Here is a 27301-nt window from a genome sequence, read left to right as displayed (position 1 = left end):
GGCAGCAAATTCCACTGATTTACAATTCTCTGAGAGAAGAAATTCCTCCTCATCTCTGTTTTAAATGCGCGACCCCTTATTCTAAGATCATGCCCTCTAGTTCTAGTCTCCCCTATCAGTGGAAACATCCTCTCTGCATCCACCTTGTCAAGTTCCCTCATAATCTTATACGTTTCGATAAGATCACCTCTCATTCTTCTAAATTCCAATGAGTAGAGGCCCAACCTACTCAACCTTTCCTCATAAGTCAACCCCCTCATCCCCGGAATCAACCTAGTGAACCTTCTCTGAAATGCCTCCAAAGCAACTATATCCTTTCGTAAATATAGAAACCAAAACTGCACGCAGTATTCCAGGTGTGGCCTCACCAATATCTTATATAGCTGTAGCAAGACTTCCCTGCTTTTATACTCCATCCCTTTTGCAATAAAGGCCAAGATACCATTGGCCTTTGTGATCACTTGCTGTATCTACATACTATCCTTTTGTGTTTCATGGATAAGGTGGTCCCTTATTTTGAGACTATGTCCCTTAGTTTTAGTTTCCCCTCAGTGGAAATATCCTCTCTGCATCTACCTTGTCGAACTCCCTCATTATCTTCTATGTTTCGATAAGATCACCTCTCATTCTTCCGAACCCCAACCTACTCAACCTATCTTCATAAGTCAACCCCCTCATCTCTGGAATCTCTAAACAGAATCCAATGAAAGTATATCCTTCCTTAAATACAAAGACCAAAACTGTACGCAGTACTCCAGGTGTGGCCTCACCAATACCCTGTACAGTTGTAGCAGGACTTCTCTGCTTTTATACTCTATCCCCCTTGCAATAAAGGCCAACATTCCATTCGCCTTCCTGATTACTTGCTGTACCTGCATAGTAACTTTTTGTATTTCATGCACAAGGACCCCCAGGTCCCGCTGTACTGCGGCACTTTGCAATTTTTCTCCATTTAAATAATAACTTGCCCGTTGATTTTTTTCTGCCTAAGTGCATGACCTCACACTTTCCAACATTATACTCCATGTGCCAAATTTTTGCCCAATCATTTAGCCTGTCTATGTCCTTTTGAAGATTTTTTGTGTCCTCCTCACAAATTGCTTTTCCTCCCATCTTTGTATCGTCAGCAAACTTGGCTACGTTAAACTCAGTCCCTTCTTCCAAGTCGTTAATATAGATTGTAAATAGTTGGGGTCCCAGCACTGATCCCTGCGGCACCCCACTTGTTACTGATTGCCAACCAGAGAATGAACCATTTATCCCGACTCTCTGTTTTCTGTTAGTTAGCCAATCCTCTATCCATGCTAATATATTACCCCCAACCCCGTGAACTTTTATCTTGTGCAGTAACCTTTAATGTGGCACCTTGTCAAATGCCTTCTGGAAGTCCAAATACACCACATCCACTGGTTCCCCTTGATCCACCCTGTTCGTTACATCCTCAAAGAACTCCAGCAAATTTTTCAAACATGACTTCCCCTTCATAAATCCATGCTGACTCTGCCTGACCGAATTTTGCTTTTCCAAATGTCCTGCTATTGCTTCTTTAATAATGGACTCCAACATTTTCCCAACCACAGATGTTAGGCTAACTGGTCGATAGTTTCCTGCTTTTTGTCTGTCTCCTTTTTTAAATAGGGGCGTTACATTTGCAGTTTTTCAATCTGCTGGGACCTCCCCAGAATCCAGGGAATTTTGGTAAATTACAACCAATGCATCCACAATCCCTTTCACTATTTCTCTTAAGACCCTAGGATACAAGTATTTCCTGCTGAGTATTTCCAGCATTTTCAACTTATTGATTCTGGCTGACTTCACCACCAGTTTAATTATCCCTCTAATATGGACAAATCCTGTAACAAGATCTTGGGAGGATTGTAGATGGAATGGCGTCTTCAAGTGTTTTGTCTTTTAATCTCACAGGGACACAGGAGAGATATGATTAGGTGACTGTTGAGGGTGGTGTACTGATACATAAACAGCTAGGGTGATGGAAAACTAACACGTGCACAGGAATGTTAGAAAGCCTTTGATAATTCATGAATTTCTGTCATTGTCTTCAGCCTAAAGGTTTGATTGACAGATCAATCAGGATGTGTAAAACTGAAGTCATTGATAAGAAACAGGAAATGAAGATTAGGTAATGCTGAAATATAAAATACATGAAAAGGTGGATGCTTGATGAGATAGCTCAGAATTTGGTGAGGCCTGATCAGCCTTGAACCTACAACTTTGTGTTGGTGTGTGTGAATTCTCCAGTGAACTCACAAGGTTTTGCCATAAATGCTGCTGTTAAGTGTATGTTTAATTGTTGTCAGTAATAGTTATCATATGCTTAATAAATCTGTGACTATCTACCTGTAAGGCTGTAAACCCTATTATTTTGAAGAATAACTTACAAGAACATCCATCCTCTATCAGAACTAACAGAGAATGTCCTATATGGGTTCATTGCCCATGTTCAGTAAGACCCTTCATAACTTTATGCAACTTCTGTATCTAATGTATTACAAGCCTCACATAAGTGCACACTTTCAGTCAATGTTTCCCACTATAAATCTGTATGCAGTGCCTCCACTGACAGGAGGGTGTAATTACAGCATGATATATTTACATAGGCAGTTTCCATTAAAAATATGGTCATAGTAAGTCTTTTTTTAACCTCACAAGTGATAGATTTTTAATTTAAAAGTTGAAAAAGATGTGGGCTTCCCTAAATTCAACAGAAAAATCAGTCAATGCCCTAAAGGTATCTTAAAGGCACTCTACTCTGCCCCCATTACACATACACTCCCTCCCTCTCATAACTCCCCATTTCACAGACCCTCCCTCTAACATCTCTCCCCATTTCACAGACCCTCCCTCCCTCCAGCATCTCTCCCCAATTCATAGATGCACCTCCCACTATCCATGTCACCCAATCATAGATAGTCCCTCCCTCTAATCATCTCCCCAATCCAGTGTAACACACTCTAACCTGCGTGTTAAATACAAGGTAACACACAGGGTGGAGTCTGTTAGGATGACAACAGGAACAACTTGCATTTATATAACACCTGTAAAAAGATCACAAAACAAACTTCTATGGAAAATGGGCGAAAGAGGAGCTATTAGGTGAGGTGACCGAAAGCTTGGTCCAAAGAATGGATTTTGAGAAAGGTCTTAAAGGAGGAGAGGGAGGTGGAGAAGTAGAAAGGTTTAGGGAGGGAATTCCTGAGCTTAGGGCCTAGATAGCTGAAGGCACGGCCGCCAATGGTGGAGCGAAGGGGAGGGGAGATGCAGAAGTGGGCAGCGTTTGGTGTGATGCGAATTGTAAGACTGGAGGAGGTTACAGGGATAGCCGGGGGGAGGGGGGGGGTGGCAAGATCATGGAAGGATTTGAACACAAGGATGAATATTTTAAATTAGAGACTTTGGGGCACCAGAATCAGATGCAATGGTCTCTGCCCATCAACCACTCCTTGGGGCAAAGCAGTTCGTGCTCCAACAACCCTCTGTGTAAAGAAATTTCTCTTAAACAATCTCCTCACTCTGAGTCACAGTTTTAAATTGATGACCCCTTGTCTCTGACTCCCCAATCAGAGGAAATTGCCTTTCCCTATTCACACCAACAAAACCCTTCATTATTTTAAAAAGCTCAATGAAATCTCCTCTTAACTTTCTCCAGTGGAAACAGTCCCAGTATCTCCAGTCTCTCCTCATAACTATAGTTTCCCATCCCTGGCAGCAACCTGGGGAATCTGTGCTGTGCGCTGCCTATGGCTTTAATGTCCTTTCTATGCAGACAGTACTCAAAATGTGGTCTAAACAATGATTAGTATAAATTTAACATTACTGCTCAACTCTTCTACTCTCCACCCCTATTTGAAAAACCCCAACTGCTTTTGCCCTTTTTATGGCTTTATCTCCCTGCACTTTCGAGGAATTATGTATTTGAACTCTTAGGTCTCTGTTCATCCTTCAGTCTCTTTCTATTTAATGTACACTCTCATTCTTTGTTTTTACTCCTACATGTATTACCTCACATTTCACATTAAACTGCATCTGTTACCTGACTCTCCCATGCCACGAACCCGTCTGTCTTCCCCAAATCTTCCATAATCCTCCCCACTGTTGACATTAGTGTCATCAGCTAATTTTAAAATTACAGAAGAGTTTCACTGAAATGATCCCATGATCCCGGGAAGTGTGTCCAGCTGCAGCTCCTGTCAGACCGCATTGCGGCACTGGAGCTGCGCATGGATTCACTCTGGAGCATCCGCGATGCTGAGGATGTCATGGATAGCACGTTTAGTGAGCTGGTCACACCGCAGGATAAAGGTTACACAGAGAGATAGGGAATGGGTGACCGTCAGGAAGAGCAAGGGAAGGAAGGTAGTGCAGGGGTCCCCTGCGGTCACCTCCCTCCAAAACAGATATACCGTTCTGAATACTGTTGAGGGAGGTGGCTCATCAGGGGAAGGCAGCAGCAACCAAGTTCATGGCACCAGGGGTTACTCTGCGACACAGGAGAGCAGGAAAAAGAGTGGGAGAGCTATAGTGATAGGGGATTCTATTGTAAGGAGAATAGATAGGCGTTTCTAAGGCCACAAAGGAGACTCCAAGATGGTATGTTGCCTCCCTGGTGCAAGGGTCAAGGATGTCTCGGAGCGACTGCAGGGCATTCTGGAGGGGGAGGGTGAACAGCCAGCAGTCGTGGTGCATATAGGTACCAACAATATAGGTAAAAAATAGGATGAGGTCCAACAAGCTGAATTTAGGGAGCTAGGAGCTAAATTAAATAGTAGGACCTCAAAGGTAGTAATTTCAGGATTGCTACCAGTGCCACATGCTAGTCAGAGTAGGAATAACAGGATAGTTCAGATGAATACGTGGCTTGAGGAATGGTGCAAGGAGGAGAGATTCAAATTCCTGGGACATTGGAACCGGTTCTGGGGGAGATGGGACCAGTACAAACCAGACGGTCTGGTCTGCACCTGGCCAGGACTGGAACCAATGTCCGAGATGGAGTGTTTGATAGTGCTGTTGGGGAGGGTTTAAACTAAAATGGCAGGGGAATGGGAATCTATGCAGGAGGCAAAGGGAAGTAAAAAGGGGGCAGAAGCAAAAGATACGAAGGAGAAAAGTAAGACTGGAGGGCAGAGAAATCAAGGGCAAAATTCAAAAAGGCCCACATTACAACATAATTCTAAAAGGACAAAGAGTGCTAAAAAAAACAAGCCTGAAGGCTCTGAGTCTCAATGCGAAGAGCATTCGTGAATTAACTGCACAGATAGCAGTTAACGGATATGATGTAATTGGGATTACGGAGACATGGCTCCAGGGTGACCAAGGCTGGGAACTCAACATCCAGGGTATTCAATATTCAGGAAGGATAGACAGAAAGGAAAAGGAGGTGGGGTAGCGTTACTGGTTAAAGCGATCAATGCAATAGTAAGGAAGGACATTAGCTTGGATGATGTGGAATCTATATGGGTAGAGCTGCGAAACACCAAAGGGCAGAAAATGTTAGTGGGAGTTGTGTACAGACCACCAAACAGTAGTAGTGAGGTTGGGGATGGCATCAAACAGGAAATGAGGAATGCGTGCAATAAAGGTACAGCAATTATCATGGGTGACTTTAATCTACAGATGAACAGGACCCCAAGAAAGAATGCAAAAGGCAGGAGGCAACAGAGCAGAGTAGCACTGGGGTAAGTGTAAACCACAAGGTGATAGGAAGAGACAATATAAAGGGGCTGCAGGAGGGGTCAAAACTAAAAATCATGGTTTAAAAACTAGTATTAAAACACTCTACCTAAACGCATGCAGCATTCGAAATAAAGTAAATGAGTTGACGGCACAAAACATTACAAATGGGTGGCCATTACAGAAACGTGGTTGCAGAGTGGCCAAAACTGGGAATTAAACATACAGGGGTATCTGACAATTTGGAAAAATAGACAAGAAGGGAAAGGAGGTGGGGTAGCTCTGTTAATAAAGGATGATATCAGGGCAGTTGTGAGAGACGATATTGGCTCTAATGAACAAAATGTTGAATCATTGTCGGTGGAGATTAGAGATAGTAAGGGTAAAAAGTCACTGGTGGGCGTAGTTTATATTGTCCACCCCTAAATAATAACTTCACGGTGGGGCGGACAATAATCAAGGGAATAATGTAGGCATGTGAAAAAGGCAGTAATCATGGGGGATTTTAACCGACATATCGATTGGTCAAATCAAATCGCACGGGGTAACCTTGAGGAGGAATTCATAGAATGCATACGGGATTGTTTCTTAGAACAGTATGTTACAGAACCTACAAGGGAGCAAGCTATCTTAGATCTTGTCCTGTGTAATGAGACAGGAAGAATAAACGATCTCCTAGTAAAAGATCCTCTCGGAATGAGTGATCACAGTTTGGTTGAATTTGTAATACAGATTGAGGGTGAGGAAGTAGTGTCTCAAACAAGCGTACTATGTTTAAACAAAGGGGATTACAGTGGGATGAAGGCAGAGTTGGCTAAAGTAGACTGGGAACACAGACTAAACGGTGGCACAATTGAGGAACAGTGGAGGACTCTTAAGGAGCTCTTTCATAGTGCTCAACAAAAATATATTCCAGTGAAAAAGAAGGGCGGTAAGAGAAGGGATAACCAGCCGTGGATAACCAAGGAAATAAAGGAGAGTATCAAATTAAAAACCAATGCGTATAAGGTGGCCAAGGTTAGTGGGAAAATAGAAGATTGGGAAAATTTTAAACGACAGCAAAGAGTGACTAAGAAAGCAATAAAGAAAGGAAAGATAGATTACGAAAGTAAACTTGCGCAAAACATAAAAACGGATAGTAAAAGCTTTTACCGATATATAAAACGGAAAAGAGTGACTAAAGTAAACGTTGGTCCCTTAGAAGATGAGAAGGGGGATTTAATAATGGGAAATGTGGAAATGGCTGAGACCTTAAACAATTATTTTGCTTCGGTCTTCACAGTGGAAGACACAAAAACCATGCCAAAAATTGCTGGTCACGGGAACGTGGGAAGGGAGGACCTTGAGATAATCACTATCACTAGGGGGGTAGTGCTGGACAAGCTAATGGATCTCAAGGTAGACAAGTCACTTGGTCCTGATGAAATGCATCCCAGGGTATTAAAAGAGATGGCGGAAGTTATAGCAGATGCATTCATTATAATCTACCAAAATTCTCTGGACTCTGGGGAGGTACCAGCGGATTGGAAAGCAGCCAATGTAACGCCTCGGTTTAAAAAAAGGGGCAGACAAAATGCAGGTAACTATAGGCCGGTTAGTTTAACATCTGTAGTGGGGAAAATGCTTGAAGCTATCATTAAGGAAGAAATAGTGGGACATCTAGATTGGAATAGTGCAATCAGGCAGACGCAGCATGGATTCATAAAGGGGAAATCACGTTTAACTAATTTACTAGAAAATTCTTTGAGGATATAACGAGCATGGTGGATAGAGGTGTACCGATGGAAGTGGTGTATTTAGATTTCCAAAAGGCGATAAGGTACCACACAAAAGGTTACTGCAGAAGATAAAGGTACGCGGAGTCAGGAAATGTCTTCGCATGGATCGAGAATTGGCTGGCTAATAGAAAGCAGAGAGTCGGGATAAATGGGTCCTTTTTGGGTTGGAAATCAATGGTTAGTGGTGCGCCACAGGGATCGGTGCTGGGACCACAACTGTTTACAATATACATAGATGACCTGGAAGAGGGGACAGAGTGTAGTGTAACAAAATTTGCAGATGACACAAAGATTAGTGGGAAAGCGGGTTGTGTAGAGGACACCGAGAGGCTGCAAAGAGATTTAGATAGGTTAAGCGAATGGGCTAAGGTTTGGCAGATGGAATACAATGTCGGAAAATGTGAGGTCATCCACCTTGGAAAAAAAAACAATAAAAGGGAATATTATTTGAATGGGGAGAAATTGCAACATGCTGCGGTGCAGAGGGACCTGGGGGTCCTTGTGCATGAATCCCAAAAAGTTAGTTTGCAGGTGCAGCAGGTAATCAGGAAGGCGAATGGAATGTTGGCCTTCATTGCGAGAGGGATGGAGTACAAAAGCAGGGAGGTCCTGCTGCAACTGTACAGGGTATTGGTGAGGCCGCACCTGGAGTACTGTGTGCAGTTTGGGTCACCTTACTTAAGGAAGGATATACTAGTCTTGGCGGGGGTACAGAGACGATTCACTAGGCTGATACCGGAGTTGAGGGGGTTACCTTAGATTGAGTAGACTGGGTCTTTACTCGTTGGAGTTCAGAAGGATGAGGGGTGATCTTATAGAAACATTTAAAATAATGAAAGGGATAGACAAGATAGAGGCAGAGAGGTTGTTTCCACTGGTCGGGGAGACTAGAACTAGGGGGCACAGCCTCAAAATACGGGGGAGCCAATTTAAAACCGAGTTGAGAAGGAATTTCTTCTCCCAGAGGTGTGAATCTGTGGAATTCTCTGCCCAAGGAAGCAGTTGAGGCTAGCTCATTGAATGTATTCAAGTCACAGATAGATAGATTTTTAACCAATAAGGGAATTAAGGGTTACGGGGAGCGGGCAGGTAAGTGGAGCTGAGTCCACGGCCAGATCAGCCATGATCTTGTTGAATGGCGGAGCAGGCTCGAGGGGCTAGATGGCCTACTCCTGTTCCTAATTCTTATGTTCTTATGTTCTTATATAGATTGGGCTAACCAAACTGGTAGCAATACTGTGGAGGAGGATTTCCTGGAGTGTATAAGGGATGGTTTTCTCGAACCAATTAGAGAGCAGGCCATCCTAGACTAGGTCTTGTGTAATGAGAGAGGATTAATTATCAATCTTATCATGCGAGGCCCCTTGGGGAAGAGTGACCATAATATGGTAGAATTCTTCATTAAGATGGAGAGTGACACAGTTAATTCAGGGACCAGGGTCCTGAACTTAAATAAAGGTAACTTCAATGGTATGAGACGTGAATTGGCCAAGATAGACTGGCGAATGGTACTTAAAAGTTGCCGGTCATCATCATAGGCAGTCCCTCGGAATCGAGGAAGACTTGCTTCCACTCCTGAAGTGAGTTCTTTGTTGGCTGAACAGTCCAATACGAGAGCCACAGACTCTGTCACAGGTGGGACAGATAGTCGTTGAGGAAAGGGGTGGGTGGGATTGGTTTGCCACACGCTCTTTCCGCTGTCTGCGCTTGATTTCTGTATGCTCTCGGCGTTGAGACTCGAGGTGCTCAGCGCCCTCTCGGATGCACTTCCTCCACTTAGGGCAGTCTTGGGCCAGGGACTCCCAGGTGTCAGTGGGGATGTTGCACTTCATCAGGGAGGCTTTGAGGGTGTCTTTGTAATGTTTCCGCTGCCCACCTTTGGCTCGTTTGCCATGAAGGAGCTCCGAGTAGAGCACTTGCTTTGGGAGTCTCGTGTCTGATATGCGGACTATGTGGCCTGCCCAGCGGAGCTGATCGAGCGTGGTCAGTGCTTCAATGCTGGGGATGTTAGCCTGAGTGAGGACGCTGATGTTGGTGCGCCTGTCCTCCCAGGAGATTTGTAGGATCTTGCAGAGACATCGTTGGTGATATTTCTCTTGAAATGGTCCATGGTACTGTACATGGTTCATGTCTCTGAGCCATACAGGAGACCATGAGCTTCGTGGCAGTTTGGAGGGACTGGTCTTCAAACATTCTTTTCCTCAGGCGACCGAAGGCTGCACTGGTGCACTGGAGGTGGTGTTGGATCTCGTCGTCAATGCCTGCTCTTGTTGATAGGAGGCTCCCAAGATATGGGAAGTGGTCCATGGTGTCCAGGGCCGCGCTGTGGATCTTGATGACGGGGGGGGCAGTGCTGTGCGGTGAAGACAGGCTGGTGGAGGGCCTTTGTCTTACGGATGTTTAGCGTAAGGCCCATGCTTTCGTATGCCTCAGTAAATACATTGGCTATGTCCTGGAGTGCAGCCTCCATATGTGCGCAGATGCAGGCGTCATCCACGTACTGTAGCTCGACGACAGAGGTTGGGGTTGTCTCGGATCTGGCCTGGAGATGGCGAAGTTGAACAGGTTCCCACTGGTTCTGCAGTTTAGTTCCACTCCAGCAGGGAGCTTGTTGAATGTGAGGTGGAGCATGGCAGCGAGAAAGATTGAGAAGAGGGTTGGGGCGATGACGCAGCCCTGCTTGACCCCAGTCCGGATGTGAATTGGGTCTGTGATGGATCCGTTGGTAAGGATCACGGCCTGCATGTCGTCATGGAGCAGGCGGAGAATGGTGATGAACTTTTGGGGGCATCCGAAACTCCATATACCTTCACGTTTGACAGTGTCAAAGGCCTTTGTAAAGTCGAAAAAGGCCATGTATAAAGGCTGCGCTGATCTCTGCATTTTTCCTGTAGCTGTCGCGCTGCAAAAATCATGTCCGTTGTGCCCAAGTAGGGGATGAAATCCGCACTGTGACACCGGGAGGAGCTCCTCAGACACAGGGAGTAGACGATTGAGGAGGACTCTAGCGACGACTTTCCCAGTGGCTGATAGCAGGGAGATTCCTCTGTAGTTGCCGCAGTCAGACTTGTCCCTTTTTTAAGATGGTTATGCTTACTGCATCTCTGAGATCTCCCGGCATGCTCTCCTCCCTCCAGATGAGAGAGATGAGGTCGTGTATTCGTACCAGCAGTGCCTCTCCGCCATACTTCAATGCCTCAGCAGGGAGTCCGTCTGTCGTAGCCTTGTTGTTTTTGAGCTGTCATATGGCTTTTTCTACCTCGTGCAGTGTTGGGGTCTCACTGAGGTGGTGGCGGGTCGCATGCTGCGGGATGGAGTTGAGAACACTCAAGTCAAAGGCAGAGTCTCGATTGAGGAGATCTTCAAAGTGCTCCTTCCAGCGGGCCCCGACTGCCGCGGTGTCCTTGATGAGTGTTTCCCCGTTCTTGGCCAGCAGTGGGGTGGGGTCTTGGGAGTTTGGTTGACGGTAGATAGGCAATGGTAGACATTTAAAGCTCACATGGATGAACTACAACAATTGTACATCCCTGTCTGGTGTAAAAATAAAACGGGGAAGGTGGCTCAACCATGGCTAACAATGGAAATTAGGAATAGTGTTAAATCTAAGGAAGAGGCATATAAATTGGCCAGAAAAAGCAGCAAACCTGAGGACTGGGAGAAATTTAGAATTCAGCAGAGGAGGACAAAGGGTTTAATTAGGAGGGGGAAAATAGAGTATGAGAGTAAGCTTGCAGAGAACATAAAAACTGACTGCAAAAGCTTCCATAGATATATGAAGAGAAAAAGATTCGTGAAGACAAACTTAGGTCCCTTGAAGTCAGAATCAGATGAATTCATAATGGGGAACAAAGAAATGGCAGACCAATTGAACAAATACTTTGGTTCTGTCGTCACAAAGGAAGACACAAATAACCTTCCGAATGTACGAGGGGACAGTGGGTCGACTGAGAAGGAGGAACTGAAGAATATCCTTATTCGGCGGGAAATTGTGCTCGGGAAATTGATGGGATTGAAGACCGATAAATCCCCGGGGCCTGATAGTCTGCATCCCAGACTACTTAAGGAAGTGGCCCTAGAAATAGTGGGTGCATTGGTGATCATTTTCCAACAGTCTTTCGACTCTGGATCAGTTCCTATGGACTGGAGGGTAGCTAATGTAACACCACATTTTAAAAAAGGAGGGAGAGAGAAAACGGGTAAGCGGTTAGCCTGACATCAGTAGTGGGGTAAATGTTGGAATCAATCATTAAGGATGAAATAGCAGCGCATTTGGAAAGCAGTGACAGGGTCGGTCCAAGTCAGCATGGATTTATGAAAGGGAAATCATACTTGACGAATCTTCTGGAATTTTTTGAGGATGTAACTAGTAGAGTGGACAAGGGAGAACCAGTAGATGTGGTGTATTTGGACTTTCAAAAGGCCTTTGGCAAGATCCCGCACAAGAGATTGGTGTGCAAAATCAAAGCGCATGGTATTGGGGGTAATGTACTGATGTGGTTAGAGAACTGGTTGGCAGACAGAAAGCAGAGGGTCGGGATAAACGGGTCCTTTTCAGAATGGCAGGCAGTGACTAGTGGGGTGCCGCAGGGCTCAGTGCTGGGACCTCAGCTCTTTACAATATACATTAACGATTTAGATGAAGGAATTGAGTGTAATATCTCCAAGTTTGCAGATGACACTAAACTGGGTGGCGGTGTGAGCTGTGAGCAGGACGCTAAGAGGCTGCAGGGTGACTTGGACAGGTTAAGTGAGTGGGCAAATGCATGGCAGAGACAGTATAATGTGGATAAATGTGAGGTTATCCATTTTGGGGGCAAAAACACGAAGGCAGAATATTATCTGAATTGCGGCAGATTAGGAAAAGGGGAGGTGGAACGAGACCTGGGTGTCATGGTTCATCAGTCATTGAAAGTTGGCATGCAGGTACAGCAGGCGGTGAAGGCAGCAAATGGTATGTTAGAAACATAGAAACATAGAAAATAGGTGCAGGAGTAGGCCATTCGGCCCTTCGAGCCTGCAATGCCATTCAATGAGTTCATGGCTCAACATGCAACTTCAGTACCCCATTCCTGTTTTCTCGCCATATCCCTTGATCCCCCGAGTAGTAAGGACTACATCTAACTCCTTTTTGAATATATTTAGTGAATTGGCCTCAACAACTTTCTGTGGTAGAGAATTCCACAGGTTCACCACTCTCTGGGTGAAGAAGTTTCTCCTCATCTCGGTCCTAAATGGCTTACCCCTTATCCTTCGACTGTGACCCCTGGTTCTGGACTTCCCCAACATTGGGAACATTCTTCCTGCATCTAACCTGTTTAAACCCGTCAGAATTTTAAACGTTTCTCATTCTTCTGAACTCCAGTGAATACAAGCCCAGTTGATCCAGTCTTTCTTGATATGTCAGTCCCGCCATCCCGGGAATCAGTCTGGTGAACCTTCACTGCACTCCCTCAATAGCAAGAACATCCTTCCTCAAGTTAAGAGACCAAAACTGTACACAATACTCCAGGTGTGGCCTCACCAAGGCCCTGTACAACTGTAGCAACACCTCCCTGCCCCTGTACTCAAACCCCCTCGCTATGAAGGCCAACATGCCATTTGCTTTCTTAACCGCCTGCTGTACCTGCATGCCAACCTTCAATGACTGATGTACCATGACACCCAGGTCTCGTTGCACCTCCCCTTTTCCTAATCTGTCACCATTCAGATCATAGTCTGTCTCTCTGTTTTTACCACCAAAGTGGATAACCTCACATTTATCCACATTATACTTCATCTGCCATGTATTTGCCCACTCACCTAACCTATCCAAGTCAATCTGCAGCCTCATAGCATCCTCCTCGCAGCTCACACTGCCACCCAACTTAGTGTCATCCGCAAATTTGGAGATACTACATTTAATCCCCTCGTCTAAATCATTAATGTACAATGTAAACAGCTGGGGCCCCAGCACAGAACCTTGCGGTACCCCACTAGTCACTGCCTGCCATTCTGAAAAGTACCCATTTACTCCTACTCTTTGCTTCCTGTCTGACAACCAGTTCTCAATCCATGTTGGCCTTCATAGCTAGGGGATTTGAATATACGAGCAGGGAGGTCTTACTGCAGTTGTACAGGGCCTTAGTGAGGCCTCACCTGGAATATTGTGTTCAGTTTTGGTCTCCTAATCTGAGGAAGGATGTTCTTGCTATTGAGCGAGTGCAGCAAAGGTTCACCAGACTGATTCCAGGGATGGCTGGACTATGAGGAGAGACTGGTTCAACTGGGCCTTTTTATTCACTGGAGTTTCGAAGGATGAGAGGGGATCTCATCGAAACGTATAAGATTCTGACGGGACTGGACAGGTTAGATGCGGGAAGAATGTTCCCGATGTTGGGGAAGTCCAAAACCAGGGGACATAGTCTTAGGATAAGGGGCAGCCCATGTAGGACTGCGATGAGGAGAAACTTCTTCACTCAGAGAGTTGTTCACCTGTGGAATTCCCTGCCGCAAAGAGTTGTTGATGCCAGTTCATTGGATATATTCAAGAGGGAGTTAGATATGGCCCTTACGGCTAAGGGGATCAAGGGGTATGGAGAGAAAGCAGGAAAGGGGTACTGAGGGAATGATCAGCCATGATCTTATTGAATGGCGGTGCAGGCTCGAAGGGCCGAGTGGCCTACTCCTGCACCTATTTTCTATGTTTCTATGTTTCTATGAAATAAGGAGAAACTTTTTCACCCAGAGAATTGTGAACCTATGGAATTCTCTACCAGAGAGTTGTTGATGCCAGTTCATTGGATATATTCAAAAGGAAGTTAGATGTGGCCCTTACGGCTAAAGGGATCAAGGGGTATGGAGAGAAAGCAGGGGTGGGGTACTGAAGTCACATGATCAGCCATAATCATACTGAATGGTGGTGCAGGCTCGAAGGGCCGAATGGCCTGCTCCTGCACCTATTTTCTATGTTTCTATGTTTCTATGAGGGGAGACTAGAGGAACAGGTGCTCTTTGCATTAGAGTAGGTAAATCAGGATTAAACTACTTCCACTGTTTGGTGAGTCAATAACTAAATGGCATCAATTTATGATCACCTCCAAAAGCTCAAAGGGAGAGTTAGGAGAATTGTTATGTATACAGAGAGATTAGCGACGAGCAGCGGCCTGGGAGACCCCGACCTGCGTGAGAACACCAGTGGCAGGTCGGGGCCATAAAAGGAGTGACGAGCAGCGTCCTGGGAACAGCGTGGAGGCATATCAATTCAGGGAGCAGCGTGAGCTGTGATGGCAGCAAAGAGTGACATCATCAAAGTCCAGGTCGGTGATTGGAGCATGGGCAGACACAGCAGGAGCGGCGAGGTCGGGGCGAAGGAGTGGCGAGAGATTGTAGAGGGACGTGAGCGGGGCCCAGAGGAGGCATGATTTCAGGGCCAGGGTCCCAGGACCAGCACGGACCAGCCCACACTGCGATATGAGTGCGCACTAGGTCCATGCAGCAGAGCTGGTCTCCAATCATCTTGGGTAATCCTTGCCACTGGACCAAGACCTAGCTCTGTCAAGCTTGTTTGGTGGCTGGTGGGCAACATTAAAACATTAAAACATTAAAACATCCATGCACAGGCATCTTCCACCCTTCAGGATGTAGTTCAGGACCTGGAATTTTAGGTGCTTCATTGGAACATCTGTGAACTTATCCTTTTTTGACATGGAAGCAAGTCATCCTCGTTTCAAGGGACTGCCTATGATGATATGAGGACATGGAACACCCGACCAGAAACAGTGAGACAAGCAGAATCCATCAATGCCTTTAAAAGGGAAGTGGATAAATTTTTTTTTTTTAAAGAAAAAAAATGGATATTGGGAAACAGGGAAATAAGACTAAGGGGATAGCTATATCAGAAAGAGGGCAGAGCAGCGATAGGCTGAACAGCCTCCTTCTGTGCTATAAAATGCTATGTTGTACACAAGATATCACAGGCTGGAGCAAGTCAGACACCAAATACAGCACAACCATTGTACTCACCGTGATGTTCTCCAGCTTAGATTTGGACAGGTAGTTGTGCAATAAAAGTTTCACAGTCTCCAAGTCATTCATTGTGATATCCTCTGATAACTCGAACAAAAGCTGTCTGCAATTAGAAACAAGTTTATGACATAAAAGATGTCTCAGATGCAGATATAAGTCAGGAGCAGGCTGAATTGAATGGAATCCTCTCCAATTCTCCAGAGGAGGTGTTAATTCAACGCTAAACTACTGAACCATTAGAAACACATTTCAAAAATAAAAGTGAAGGTATATGTTCAAAACTTTGCATAGCATGCTCAATGTCCCACCAAACAATTGCAGGGAAGGTACAGCACATATTAGATACAGAGTAAAGCTCCCTCTACACAGTTCCATCAAAGACTCCCAGCGCAGGTAAAACACAGATTAGATACGGAGTAATGCTTCCTATTCACTGTCCCATCAAACACTCCCAGGGCAGATATAACATGGGTTAGATAGATACAGAGTAAAGCCCACTCTACAGTGTCTGATGAAACACACCCAGGGCAGGTACAGCATGGGTTAGGTACAGACTAAATCTCCCTCTACACATAAGGGAGATAAAACTTATCCAGGGAACTATAGACCAGTCAGCTTATCAGTGGTGGGAAAAATAATGGCATCCTTACTAAAGGAGAAAATAGAAAAACATCTAGAAACCAAAAATATAATAATGAATAATCAACATGGATTTCAAAAGGGAATGTCTTGCTTTCCAACCTCACTGAATTCTTTGCAGAGGCAACAGAGAAAATAGACAAGGGTAATGTAGTCGATGTAATTTATCTAGATTTCCAAATGGCCTTTGATAAGGTACCACATATTAGACGAATGAATAAGGTCAGAGCAGGCGCACTCAGGGGTCAAGTAGCAGAATGGATAGCTAGCTGGCATGCTGAAAGTCAGAAAGCAGAGAGTAGGGGTAAAAGGGAGTTATTCAGAGAAGGCGGGAAATGGGGTCCCACAAGAAACAGTGCTGGGACCACAGTTGTTGATAATTTATATTAACGATTTAGACTTTGGAATCAAAAACACAATTTCTAAATTTGCAGATGTCACCAAATTGGGGGGCATAATCAATACTGAGGAGGACTGTAGCAAATTACAAGACGACATTACTAAACTTGCAGAATGAGCATATAGAAACATAGAAAATAGGTGCAGGAGTAGGCCATTCGGCCCTTCGAACCTGCACCACCATTCAATAAGATCATGGCTGATCATTCACCTTAGTACCCCTTTCCTGCTTTCTTTCCATACACCTTGATCCCTTTAGCCGTAAGGGCTATATCTAACTTCCTCTTGAATATATCCAACGAACTGGCATCAACAACTCTCTGCGGAAGAGAATTCCACAAGTTAACAACTCTCTGAGTGAAGAGGTTTCTCCCTATCTCAGTCCTTAATGGCTTACTCCTTATCCTCAGACTGTGTCTCCTGATTCTGGACTTCCCCAACATTGGGAACATTATTTCTGCATCTAACCTTGTCCAGCCCCGTCAGAATTTTCTATGTTTCTATGAGATCCCCCCTCATCCTTCTAAACTTCAGTGAATACAGGCCCAGTCGATCCAGTCTCTCCTCATTTGTTAGTCCTGCCATCCTGGGAATCAGTCTGGTGAACCTTCACGGCACTCCCTCAATAGCAAGAACGTCCTTCCTCAGATTAGGAGACCAAAACTGAACACAATATTCCGGGTGAGGCCTCACCAAGGCCCTGTACAACTGCAGTAAGACCTCCCTACTCCTAAAAGAACATAAGAATTAGGAACAGGAGTAGGCCATCTAGCCCCTCGAGCCTGCTCCGCCATTCAACAAGATCATGGCTGATCTGGCCGTGGACTCAGCTCCACTTACCGGCCCATCCCCGTAACCCTTAATTCCCTTATTGGTTAAAACTCTATCTATCTGTGATTTGAATACATTCAATGAGCTAGCCTCAACTGCTTCCTTGGGCAGAGAATTCCACAGATTCACAACCCTCTAGGAGAAGAAATTCCTTCTCAACTCGGTTTTAAATTGGCTTCTCCGTATTTTGAGGCTGTGCCCCCTAGTTCTAGTCTCCCCGACCAGTGGAAACAACCTCTCTGCCTCGATCTTGTCTATCCCTTTCATTATTTTAAATGTTTCTATAAGATCACCACTCATCCTTCTGAACTCCAACGAGTAAAGACCCAGTCTACTCAATCTATCATCATAAGGTAACCCCCTCATCTCCAGAATCAGCCTAGTGAATCGTCTCTGTACCCACTCCAAAGCTAGTATATCCTTCCTTAAGAAAGGTGACCAAAATTGCACGCAGTACTCCAGGTGCGGCCTCACAAATACCCTATACAGTTGCAGCAGGACCTCTCTGCTTTTGTACTCCATCCCTCTCGCAATGCAGGCCAACATTCCATTTGCCTTCCTGATTACCTGCTGCACCTGCAAAATAACTTTTTGGGATTCATGCACAAGGATCCCCAGATCCCTCTGCACCGCAGCATGTTGTAATTTCTCCCCATTCAAATAATATTCCTTTTTACTGTTTTTTTTCCCCCAAGGTGGATGACCTCACATTTTCCGACATTGTATTCCATCTGCCAAACCTTAGCCCATTCGCTTAACCTATCTAAATCTCTTTGCAGTCTCTCGGTGTCCTCTACACAACCTGCTTTCCCACTAATCTTTGTGCCATCTGCAAATTATGTTGCACTACACTTTGTCCCCTCTTCCAGGTCATCTATGTATATTATAAACAGTTGTGGTCCCAGCACCGATCCCTGTGGCACACCACTAACCACCGATTTCCAACCCGAAAAGGACCCATTTATCCCGACTCTCTGCTTTCTGTTAGCCAGCCAATTCTCGATCCATGCTAATACATTTCCTCTGACTCCGCGTACCTTTATCTTCTGCAGTAACCTTTTGTGTGGCACCTTATCGAATGCCTTTTGGAAATATAAATACACCACATCCATCGGTACACCTCTATCCACCATGCTCGTTATATCCTCAAAGAATTCCAGTAAATTAGTTAAACATGATTTCCCCTTCATCAATCCATGTTGGGAGTCTGCTTGATTGCACTATTCCTATCTAGATGTCCTGCTATTTCTTCCTTAATGATAGCTTCAAGCATTTTCCCCACTACAGATGTTAAACTAACCGGCCTATAGTTACCTGCCTTTTGTCTGTCCCCTTTTTTAAACAGAGGCGTTACATTAGCTGCTTTCCAATCCGCTGGTACCTCCCCAGAGTCGAGAGAATTTTGGTAGATTATAACGAATGCATCTGCTATAACTTCCGCCATCTCTTTTAATACCCTGGGATGCATTTCATCAGGACCAGGGGACTTGTCTACCTTGAGTCCCATTAGCCTGTCCAGCACTACCTCCCTAGTGATAGTGATTATCTCAAGGTCCTCCCTTCCCACATTCCCGTGATCAGCAATTTTTGGCATGGTTTATGTGTCTTCCACTGTGAAGACCGAAGCAAAATAATTGTTTACGGTCTCAGCCATTTCCACATTTCCCATTATTAAATCCCCCTTCTCATCTTCTAAGGGACGAACATTTACTTTAGTCACTCTTTTCCATTTTATATATCGGTAAAAGCTTTTACTATCTGTTTTTATGTTTTGCGCAAGTTTACTTTCGTAATCTATCTTTCCTTTCTTTATTGCTTTCTTAGTCATTCTTTGCTGTCGTTTAAAATTTTCCCAATCTGCCAGTTTCCCACTAACCTTGGCCACCTTATACGCATTGGTTTTTAATTTGATACTCTCCTTTATTTCCTTGGTTATCCACGGCTGGTTATCCCTTCTCTTACCGCCCTTCTTTTTCACTGGACTATATTTTGGTTGATTTATACTCAAATCCCCTAGCTATGAAGGCCAACATGCCATTTGCCTTCTTCACCAACTGCTGTACCTGCATGGCAACTTTAAATGATTGATGTACCATGACACCCAGGTCTCGTTGCACCTCCCCTTTTCCAAATCTGCTGCCATTCAGATAATATTCTACCTTTGTGTTTTTGCCACCAAAGTGGCACATTTATCCACATTGTACTGCATCTGCCATGCATTTGCCCACTCACCTAACCTGTGCAATTCACCCTGCAGCCTCTTAGCATCCTCCTCACAGCTCACACCGCCACCCAGCTTAGTGTCATCTGCAAACTTGGAGATATTACATTCAATTCCTTCATCTAAATCATTGATGTATAGTGTAAATAGCTGGGGTCCCAGCACTGAGCCCTGCGGCACCCCACTAGTCACTGCCTGCCATGCTGAAAAGGATCAGTTTAACCCGACTCTCTGCTTCCTGTATGCCAACCAGTTCTCTATCCACGGCAATACATTACCCCAATACCATGTGCTTTAATTTTGCACACCAATCTCTTGTGTGGGACCTTGTCAAAAGCCTTTTGACAGTCCAAATACACCACATCCACTGGTTCTCCCCTGTCCACTCTACTAGTTACATCCTCAAAAAATTCTAGAATATTTGTCAAGCATGATTTCCCTTTCATAAATCCATGCTGACTTGGACTGATCCTGTCACTGCTTTCCAAATGCGCTGCTATTTCATCTTTAATAATTGATTCCAACATCTTCCCCACTACTGATATCAGGCTAACCGGTCTATAATTCCCCGTTTTCTCTCTCCTTCCTTTCTTAAAAAGTGGTGTTACATTAGCTACCCTCCAGTCCATAGGAACTGATCCAGAGTCGATAGACTGCTGGAAAATGATCATCAATGCATCCATTATTTCTAGGGCCACTTCCTTAAGTACTCTGGGATGCAGACTATCAGGCCCTGGGCATTTATCGGCCTTCAATCCTATCAATTTCCCTAACACAATTTCCTGACTAATAAGGATTTCCTTCAGTTCTTCCTTCTCACTAGACCCTCGATCCCCTAGTATTTCCAGAAGGTTAATTGTGTCTTCCTTCGTGAAGACAGAACCAAAGTATTTGTTCAAGTGGTCTGTCATTTCTTTGTTCTCCATTATAAATTCACCTGATTCTGACTGCAAGGGACCTACGTTTGTCTTCACTAATCTTTTTCTCTTCATATATCTATAGAAGCTTTTGCAGTCAGTTTTTATGTTCCCAGCAAGCTTCCTCGCATACTCTATTTTCCTCCTCCTAATTAAACCCTTTGTCCTCCTCTGCTGAATTCTAAAGATCTCCCAGTCTCGAGGTTTGCTGCTTTTCTAGCCAATGTATATGCCTCTTCCTTTGATTTAACACTATTCCTAATTTCCCTTGTTAGCCATGGTTGAGCCACCTTCCACGTTTTATTTTTACACCAGACCGGGATGTACAATTGTTGAAGTTCATCTATGTGATCTTTAAATGTTTGCCATTGCCTATCCACTGTCAACCCTTTAAGTATCGTTCGCCAGTCTATTCTAGCCAATTCACGTCTCATGCCATCAAAGTTACCTTTCCCTAAGTTTAGGACCCTTGTCTCTGAATTAACTGTGTCACTCTCCATCTTAATGAAGAATTCTACCATATTATGGTCACTCTTTCCCAAGGGGCCTCGCACAACAAGATTGCTCATTAGTCCTTTCTCATTACACATCACCCAGTCTAGGATGGCCAGCTCTCTAGTTGGTTCCTCGACATATTGGTCTAGAAAACCATCCCTAATACACTCCAGGAAATCCTCCTCCACCGTATTGCTACCAGTTTGGTTAGCCCAATCTATATGTAGATTCAAGTCACCCATGATAACTGCTGTACCATTATTGCATGCATTCCTAATTTCTTGTTTGATGCTGTCACCAACCTCACTACTACTGTTTGGTGGTCTATACACAACTCCCACTCGTGTTTTCTGCCCTTTGGTATTCCGCAGCTCTACCCATACAGATTCCACATCATCCAAGCCAATGTCCTTCCTTACTATTGCATTAATTTCCTCTTTAACCAGTAACGCTACCCCATTTCCTTTTCCTTTCTGTCTATCCTTCCTGAATGTTGAATACCCCTGGATGTTGAGTTCCTAGCCTTGGTCACCCTGGAGCCATGTCTCCGTAATGCCAATTATAACATATTCATTAATAGCTGCCTACGCAGTTAATTTGTCCACCTTATTACAAATACTCCTTGCATTGAGGCACGGAACCTTCAAGCTTGTCTTTTTAACACCCTTTGCCCCTTTAGAATTTTGCTGTAATGTGGCCTTGTTTGATTTTTGCCTTGGGTTTCTCTGCCCTGCACTTTTACTTTTCTTCTTTCTATCTTTTGCTTCTGCCCCCATTCTACTTCCCTCTGTCTCCCTGCATAGGTTCCCATCCCCCTGCCATATTAGTTTAACCCCTCCCCAACAGCACTAGCAAACACTCCCCCTAAGACATTGGTTCCGGTCCTGGCCAGGTGCAGACCGTCCGGTTTGTACTGGTCCCACCTCCCCTAGAACCGGTTCATTGGCAAATTTATTTCAATACAGATAAGTGTGAACTGTTACAATTTGGTAAGAAAAATAAGTTCTCATATTCATTGGAAAATAAGAATCTAAATGGGATCGAGAATCAAAGGGATCTCGGAGTACAAATACACAAATCACTGAAAGTAGCGACACAGGTTACCAAGGCCATAAAAAAAGCCAACCAAGCACTAGGGTTTATTTCTAGAGGGATTGAATTGAAAAGTAGAGAAGTCATGTTAAACTTGTATCGAATCTTGGTTCGACCATACTTGGAGTACTGCATACAGGTCTGGTCGCCATATTATAAAAAGGATATAGAGACACTGAAGGAGGTGCAGAGAAGATTTACAAGTTTGATACCAGAACTGCGAGGGTGTACATATTAGGAAAGGATTAACAAGCTGGGTGGGGGGGAGGGGGTTCTCTTGAAAAGAGAAGGCTAAAAGGTGACCTAATAGAGGTCTTTTAAATTATGAAAGTTTTTCGTAGAGTAGACACAGAGAGAGTGTTTTCACTTGTGGGGAAGAGCATAACTAGAGGCCATCAATATAAGATAGTCACCATGAAATCAAATAGGGAATTCAGAAGAAATTTCTTTATCAAGAGAGTGGTGAGAATGTGGAACTCACTACCACAGCAGTAGTTGAGGTAAAAAGTATAGATGCATTTAAGTGGAAGCTAGATAAGCATGTGAGGGAGAAGGGAAAAGAGGGTTGTGCTGATAGAGTTAGATAAGGAAGGATGGGTGATGGCACGAGTGAAACATAAACATTGGCATGGACTGGCTGGATCGAATACAAGTTTCTGTGCTGTACATTTTATGTAATTCTATGTAAGAGTAAGATACAGATTAGCACTTCCCACTCACTGTCCTGAACATGCCCAGGGCAGATATAGCATGGGTTAGATCGACAGTAACGCTCACTCTACATTGTCTGATGAAGCATAGGCAGGGCAGGTGCAGCACGGGTTAGATACAGAGGTAAAGCTCCATCTACACTGTCTCATCAAACACTTCCAGGGCTGGCACACATGGATTAGATACACATTAAAGCTCTCTACACTGTTCCATCAAACACTCCCAGGGTAGGTACAAATATATTTAAATATTGTAATTCTTTATATAAATACCCGGATTTATCCTGTTAATCGGTTTCGACAGTGGTCCTTCTCTCCTACTCTCGTCCCCCAATCCGCAGCCCCATTGGGAGCCTGGTGGGATCAGCTCATTTGAAAATGCTTCATGGAATAGCCACTGTTGCTAGCCTTGTGATTGAAAGCTCTACTGTGAACCAGCTGGGAGCACTTAACCCCACATAGCTTAGTCGACGTATTTACCGACGTATTAAGCATGGGCCTTACGCTAAACATTAGTAAGACAAAGATCCTACGAATGTCCTCACCGCACAGCACTGCCCCCCAAACATCAAGATCCACGGCGTGGCCCTGGTCAAAGTGGATCACCTCCCCTATCTCGGGAGCCTCCTATCAACAAGAGCAGGCATTGATGATGAGATCTAACACCGCCTCCACTGCGCCAGTGCAGCCTTCGGCCGCCTGAGGAAAAGAGTGTTTGAAGATCAGTCCCTCAACACTGTCACCAAGCTCATGGTCTACAGGGCCGTAGTAATTCCCGCCCTCCTGTATGGCTCAGAGACGTGGACCATGTACAGTAGACACCTCAAGTCGCTGGAGAAATACCACCAGCGATGTCTCCGCAAGATCCTGCAAATCCCCTGGGAAGACAGATGCACAAACATTAGCGTCCTCATCCAGACCAACATCCCCAGCATTGAAGCACTGACCACATTTGATCAGCTCTGCTGGGCAGGCCACATTGTCCGCATGCCAGACACGAGACTCCCAAAGCAAGCGCTCTACTCGGAACTCGTCCACGGCAAGCGAGCCAAAGGCGGGCAGAGGAAACGTTACAAGTACACCCTCAAAGCCTCCCTGATAAAGTGCGACATCTCCACTGACACCTGGGAGTCCTTGGCTATAAACCGCCCTAAGTGGAGGAAGTGCACCCGGGAGGGCGCTGAGCTCGAGTATCGTCGCCGAGAGCATGCAGAAATCAAGCGCAGGCAGCGGAAGGAGCGTGTGGCAAACCAGGCTCCCTGCCCACCCTTTCCCTCAACGATTATCTGTCCGACCTGTGACAGAAAATGTGGTTCTCGTATTGGACTGTACAGCCACCTAAGAACTCGTGCTAAGAGTGAAAGCAAGTCTTCCTCGATCCCGAGGGACTGCCTATGAATGAGGATGAATGAATAGGCTGCCCCAGCATCTCCCCATATTACAAACCTCCTGAGATGAATATAAAGGAGGGTTGGTGCCAAAAGGCCTTGCTCACCTATACGATGAGATCCTTGCCTTTCCAGGAACCTTCAGCTCGTTGCAGACCTGGCATTTGTCGCAATTCATTCTTTTCAGGAGCCTGAACTGTTTGATCCGGTACAGGAGCTCCACGACAATGAAGCTGTCGCTCGCTTCAAGGAGTCCGTGCTCCTGCAGATTGCTGAAGAGCTTGTGCCCAGAATCAGCCCTGCCAAGCTGGTTACCGTTCAACAAATCTCGGCAAAGGAACTTCATCGCCTTCAGCTCGTCGGAACCCAGGTTGTCGCTGATGTCATTGAGAAGGGCTTGGAATTTCAAGTTGGTGAAATCCATCCCCCTTCGAATGCCTGCATGTGCAGAGAGTAGATGGGTGTCAGAAAACCACTGCAAACTGTGTAAACTCCTCCCTCCACAAAACTCCCTACCCCATTCTCCCCTCCTCTATTCACCCCACCCCATTCTCTCCCTTCACTGATTGCCCCGCTCTCTAAACCAGGGGCCATTAGGTTGTGATCAGGAGCAGCGACCATGGCTGATTTCTCTCTCTCTCGAACACAGGGGTCACTGGACAGTGATCAGCAGCAGGAATCCTGGCTGATTTCCCCTATTTCTAATTCATGGGTCACTGCGCAGTGATCAGGAGCAGGACCCTGGCTGATTTCCCCTCTCCCTAACCCAGGGATCACCGGACAGTGATCAGGATCAGGACCCTGGCTGATTTCCCCTCTCCCTAACCCAGGGATCACTGGACAGTGATCAGGATCAGGACCCTGGCTGATTTCCCCTCTCCCTAACCCAGGGATCACTGGACAGTGATCAGGAGCAGGACCCTAGCTGATTTCCCCTCTCCCGAACCCAGGGATCACCGGACAGTGATCAGGAGCAGGACCCTGGCTGATTTCCCCTCTCCCTAACCCAGGGATCACTGGGCAGTAATCAGGAGCAGGACCCTAGCTGATTTCCCCTCTCCCGAACCCAGGGATCAATGGACAGTGATCAGGATCAGGACCCTGGCTGATTTCCCCTCTCCCGAATCCAGGGATCACTGGGCAGTGATCAGGAGCAGGACCCTAGCTGATTTCCCCTCTCCCGAACCCAGGGATCACCGGACAGTGATCAGGAGCAGGACCCTGGCTGATTTCCCCTCTCCCTAACCCAGGGATCACTGGGCAGTGATCAGGAGCAGGACCCTAGCTGATTTTCCCTCTCCCGAACCCAGGGATCACTGGACAGTGATCAGGATCAGGACCCTGGCTGATTTCCCCTCTCCCGAATCCAGGGATCACTGGGCAGTGATCAGGAGCAGGACCCTAGCTGATTTCCCCTCTCCCGAACCCAGGGATCACTGGACAGTGATCAGGAGCAGGACCCTGGCTGATTTCCCCTCTCCCGAATCCAGGGATCACTGGGCAGTGATCAGGAGCAGGACCCTAGCTGATTTCCCCTCTCCCGAACCCAGGGATCACCGGACAGTGATCAGGAGCAGGACCCTGGCTGATTTCCCCTCTCCCTAACCCAGGGATCACTGGGCAGTGATCAGGAGCAGGACCCTGGCTGATTTCCCCTCTCCCGAACCCAGGGATCACCGGACAGTGATCAGGAGCAGGACCCTGGCTGATTTCCCCTCTCCCGAACCCAGGGATCACCGGACAGTGATCAGGAGCAGGACCCTGGCTGATTTCCCCTCTCCCTAACCCAGGGATCACTGGACAGTGACGAGCAGCAGGATCTGCTCGATTCCCCGTCTCTCTCCGCCTGTTACACTGTTGCCGGGTTGGTTTGGTTTCAACACCGAGGATACAGTGTGTCGCTGTGGGGCAAGTTACAAGGCCACTGGCGCCGGCCCCAGCCCTTGGAACTGGCTAAGAGAGTGGAGGCCCCGGCCCGGCGCCTGTGTTTGTGTGGCGGCGGCGGGCGGATGGCACTAACCTGGTAGCGGGACGGGCTGACTGCGGCCCCAGAACTCCGCAGATGCGGAAGTGTGCTCGGTGACGGAGCTGAGTCACTGCGGCACCGGCGTGTTCTGGGAACCGGGGAAATAACCGGACCAACACCCGGAAAACACTGGGCAAATACCCTGGAATACACTGGGCAAATATCCCGGAAGACATTGGGCAAATACCCTGGAAAACACTGGGCAATTACCCAAGAAAATACTGGGCAAATACCCCAGAAAGCATTGGGCAAATACCCGGAAAATACAGGGCAAATACGCTGGAAAACACACGGCAAATACCCCAGAAAACACAGTGCAAATACTTCGGAAAGCACAGGGCAAAGGCAAATACACCGGAAAACAGAGGACAATACTCCGGAAAACACGGGGCAAATATCCCGAAAAATACTGGGCAAATACCCTGTAATACACTGGGCAAATACCCCGGAAAACACTGGGCAAATATCCAGGAAACCACAGGGCAAATATTCCCGGAAAATACTGAGCAAATACCCTGGAAACCACAATGCAAATACCCCGGAAAACATTGGGCGAATACCTCGGAAAACACTGGAAGAATAGACCGGAAACCACAGGTCAAATACCCCGGAAAACACTGGGCAAATACCCCGGAAACAACAGTGCAACTACCACAGAAAGCACTGGGCAAATACCCCGGAAAACACTGGGCAAATACACGGGAAAACACAGTGCAAATACCCCGGAAACCACAGGGCAAATACCCTTGAACACACAGGGAAAATACCCCGGACAACACTGGGCAAATAACCTGGAAACCACAGAGCAAATACCCCGGAAATCACAGGGCAAATACCCCTGAAAGCACTGGGCAAATACCCTAGAAAACACTGGGCAAATACCCTGGAAAACACAGTGCAAATACCCTGGAAAAGACAGGGCAAAGGCAAATACACCGGAAAACAGAGGACAATACCCCGGAAAACACGGGGCAAATATCCCGAAAAATACTGGGCAAATACACTGGGCAAATACCCCGGAAAACACTGGGCAAATATCCAGGAAACCACAGGGCAAATATCCCGGAAAATACTGAGCAAATACCCCGGAAACCACAATGCAAATACCCCGGA

At 45.9% G+C, this 27301-nt stretch overlaps 1 protein-coding gene across 4 annotated transcripts in view; it reads right to left on the bottom strand.

Annotated features, from left to right (window-relative positions):
- The window catches only part of LOC139260031 (caspase-8-like), a 53609-nt gene extending 26811 nt beyond the window's left edge, over nucleotides 1-26798 (bottom strand). Inside the window, exons 1-3 of one of the 4 annotated variants that reach the window (XM_070876100.1) lie at nucleotides 26749-26798; nucleotides 24270-24600; nucleotides 15468-15573 (exon numbers count right to left, since the gene is read on the bottom strand). In XM_070876100.1, the coding sequence (XP_070732201.1) occupies nucleotides 15468-15573; nucleotides 24270-24586 (423 nt within the window). In that variant the 5' untranslated portion in view covers nucleotides 24587-24600; nucleotides 26749-26798. The other 3 variants (XM_070876101.1, XM_070876102.1, XM_070876099.1) reach the window with 3 other exon arrangements.
- Nucleotides 26799-27301: the final 503 nt, after the last annotated feature.

Source organism: Pristiophorus japonicus, chromosome 3 (assembly GCF_044704955.1).
Source record: "Pristiophorus japonicus isolate sPriJap1 chromosome 3, sPriJap1.hap1, whole genome shotgun sequence".
In the NCBI taxonomy this organism is placed as follows: Eukaryota; Metazoa; Chordata; class Chondrichthyes; family Pristiophoridae; genus Pristiophorus; species Pristiophorus japonicus.
This window is presented reverse-complemented; position numbering and strand designations above follow the sequence as displayed.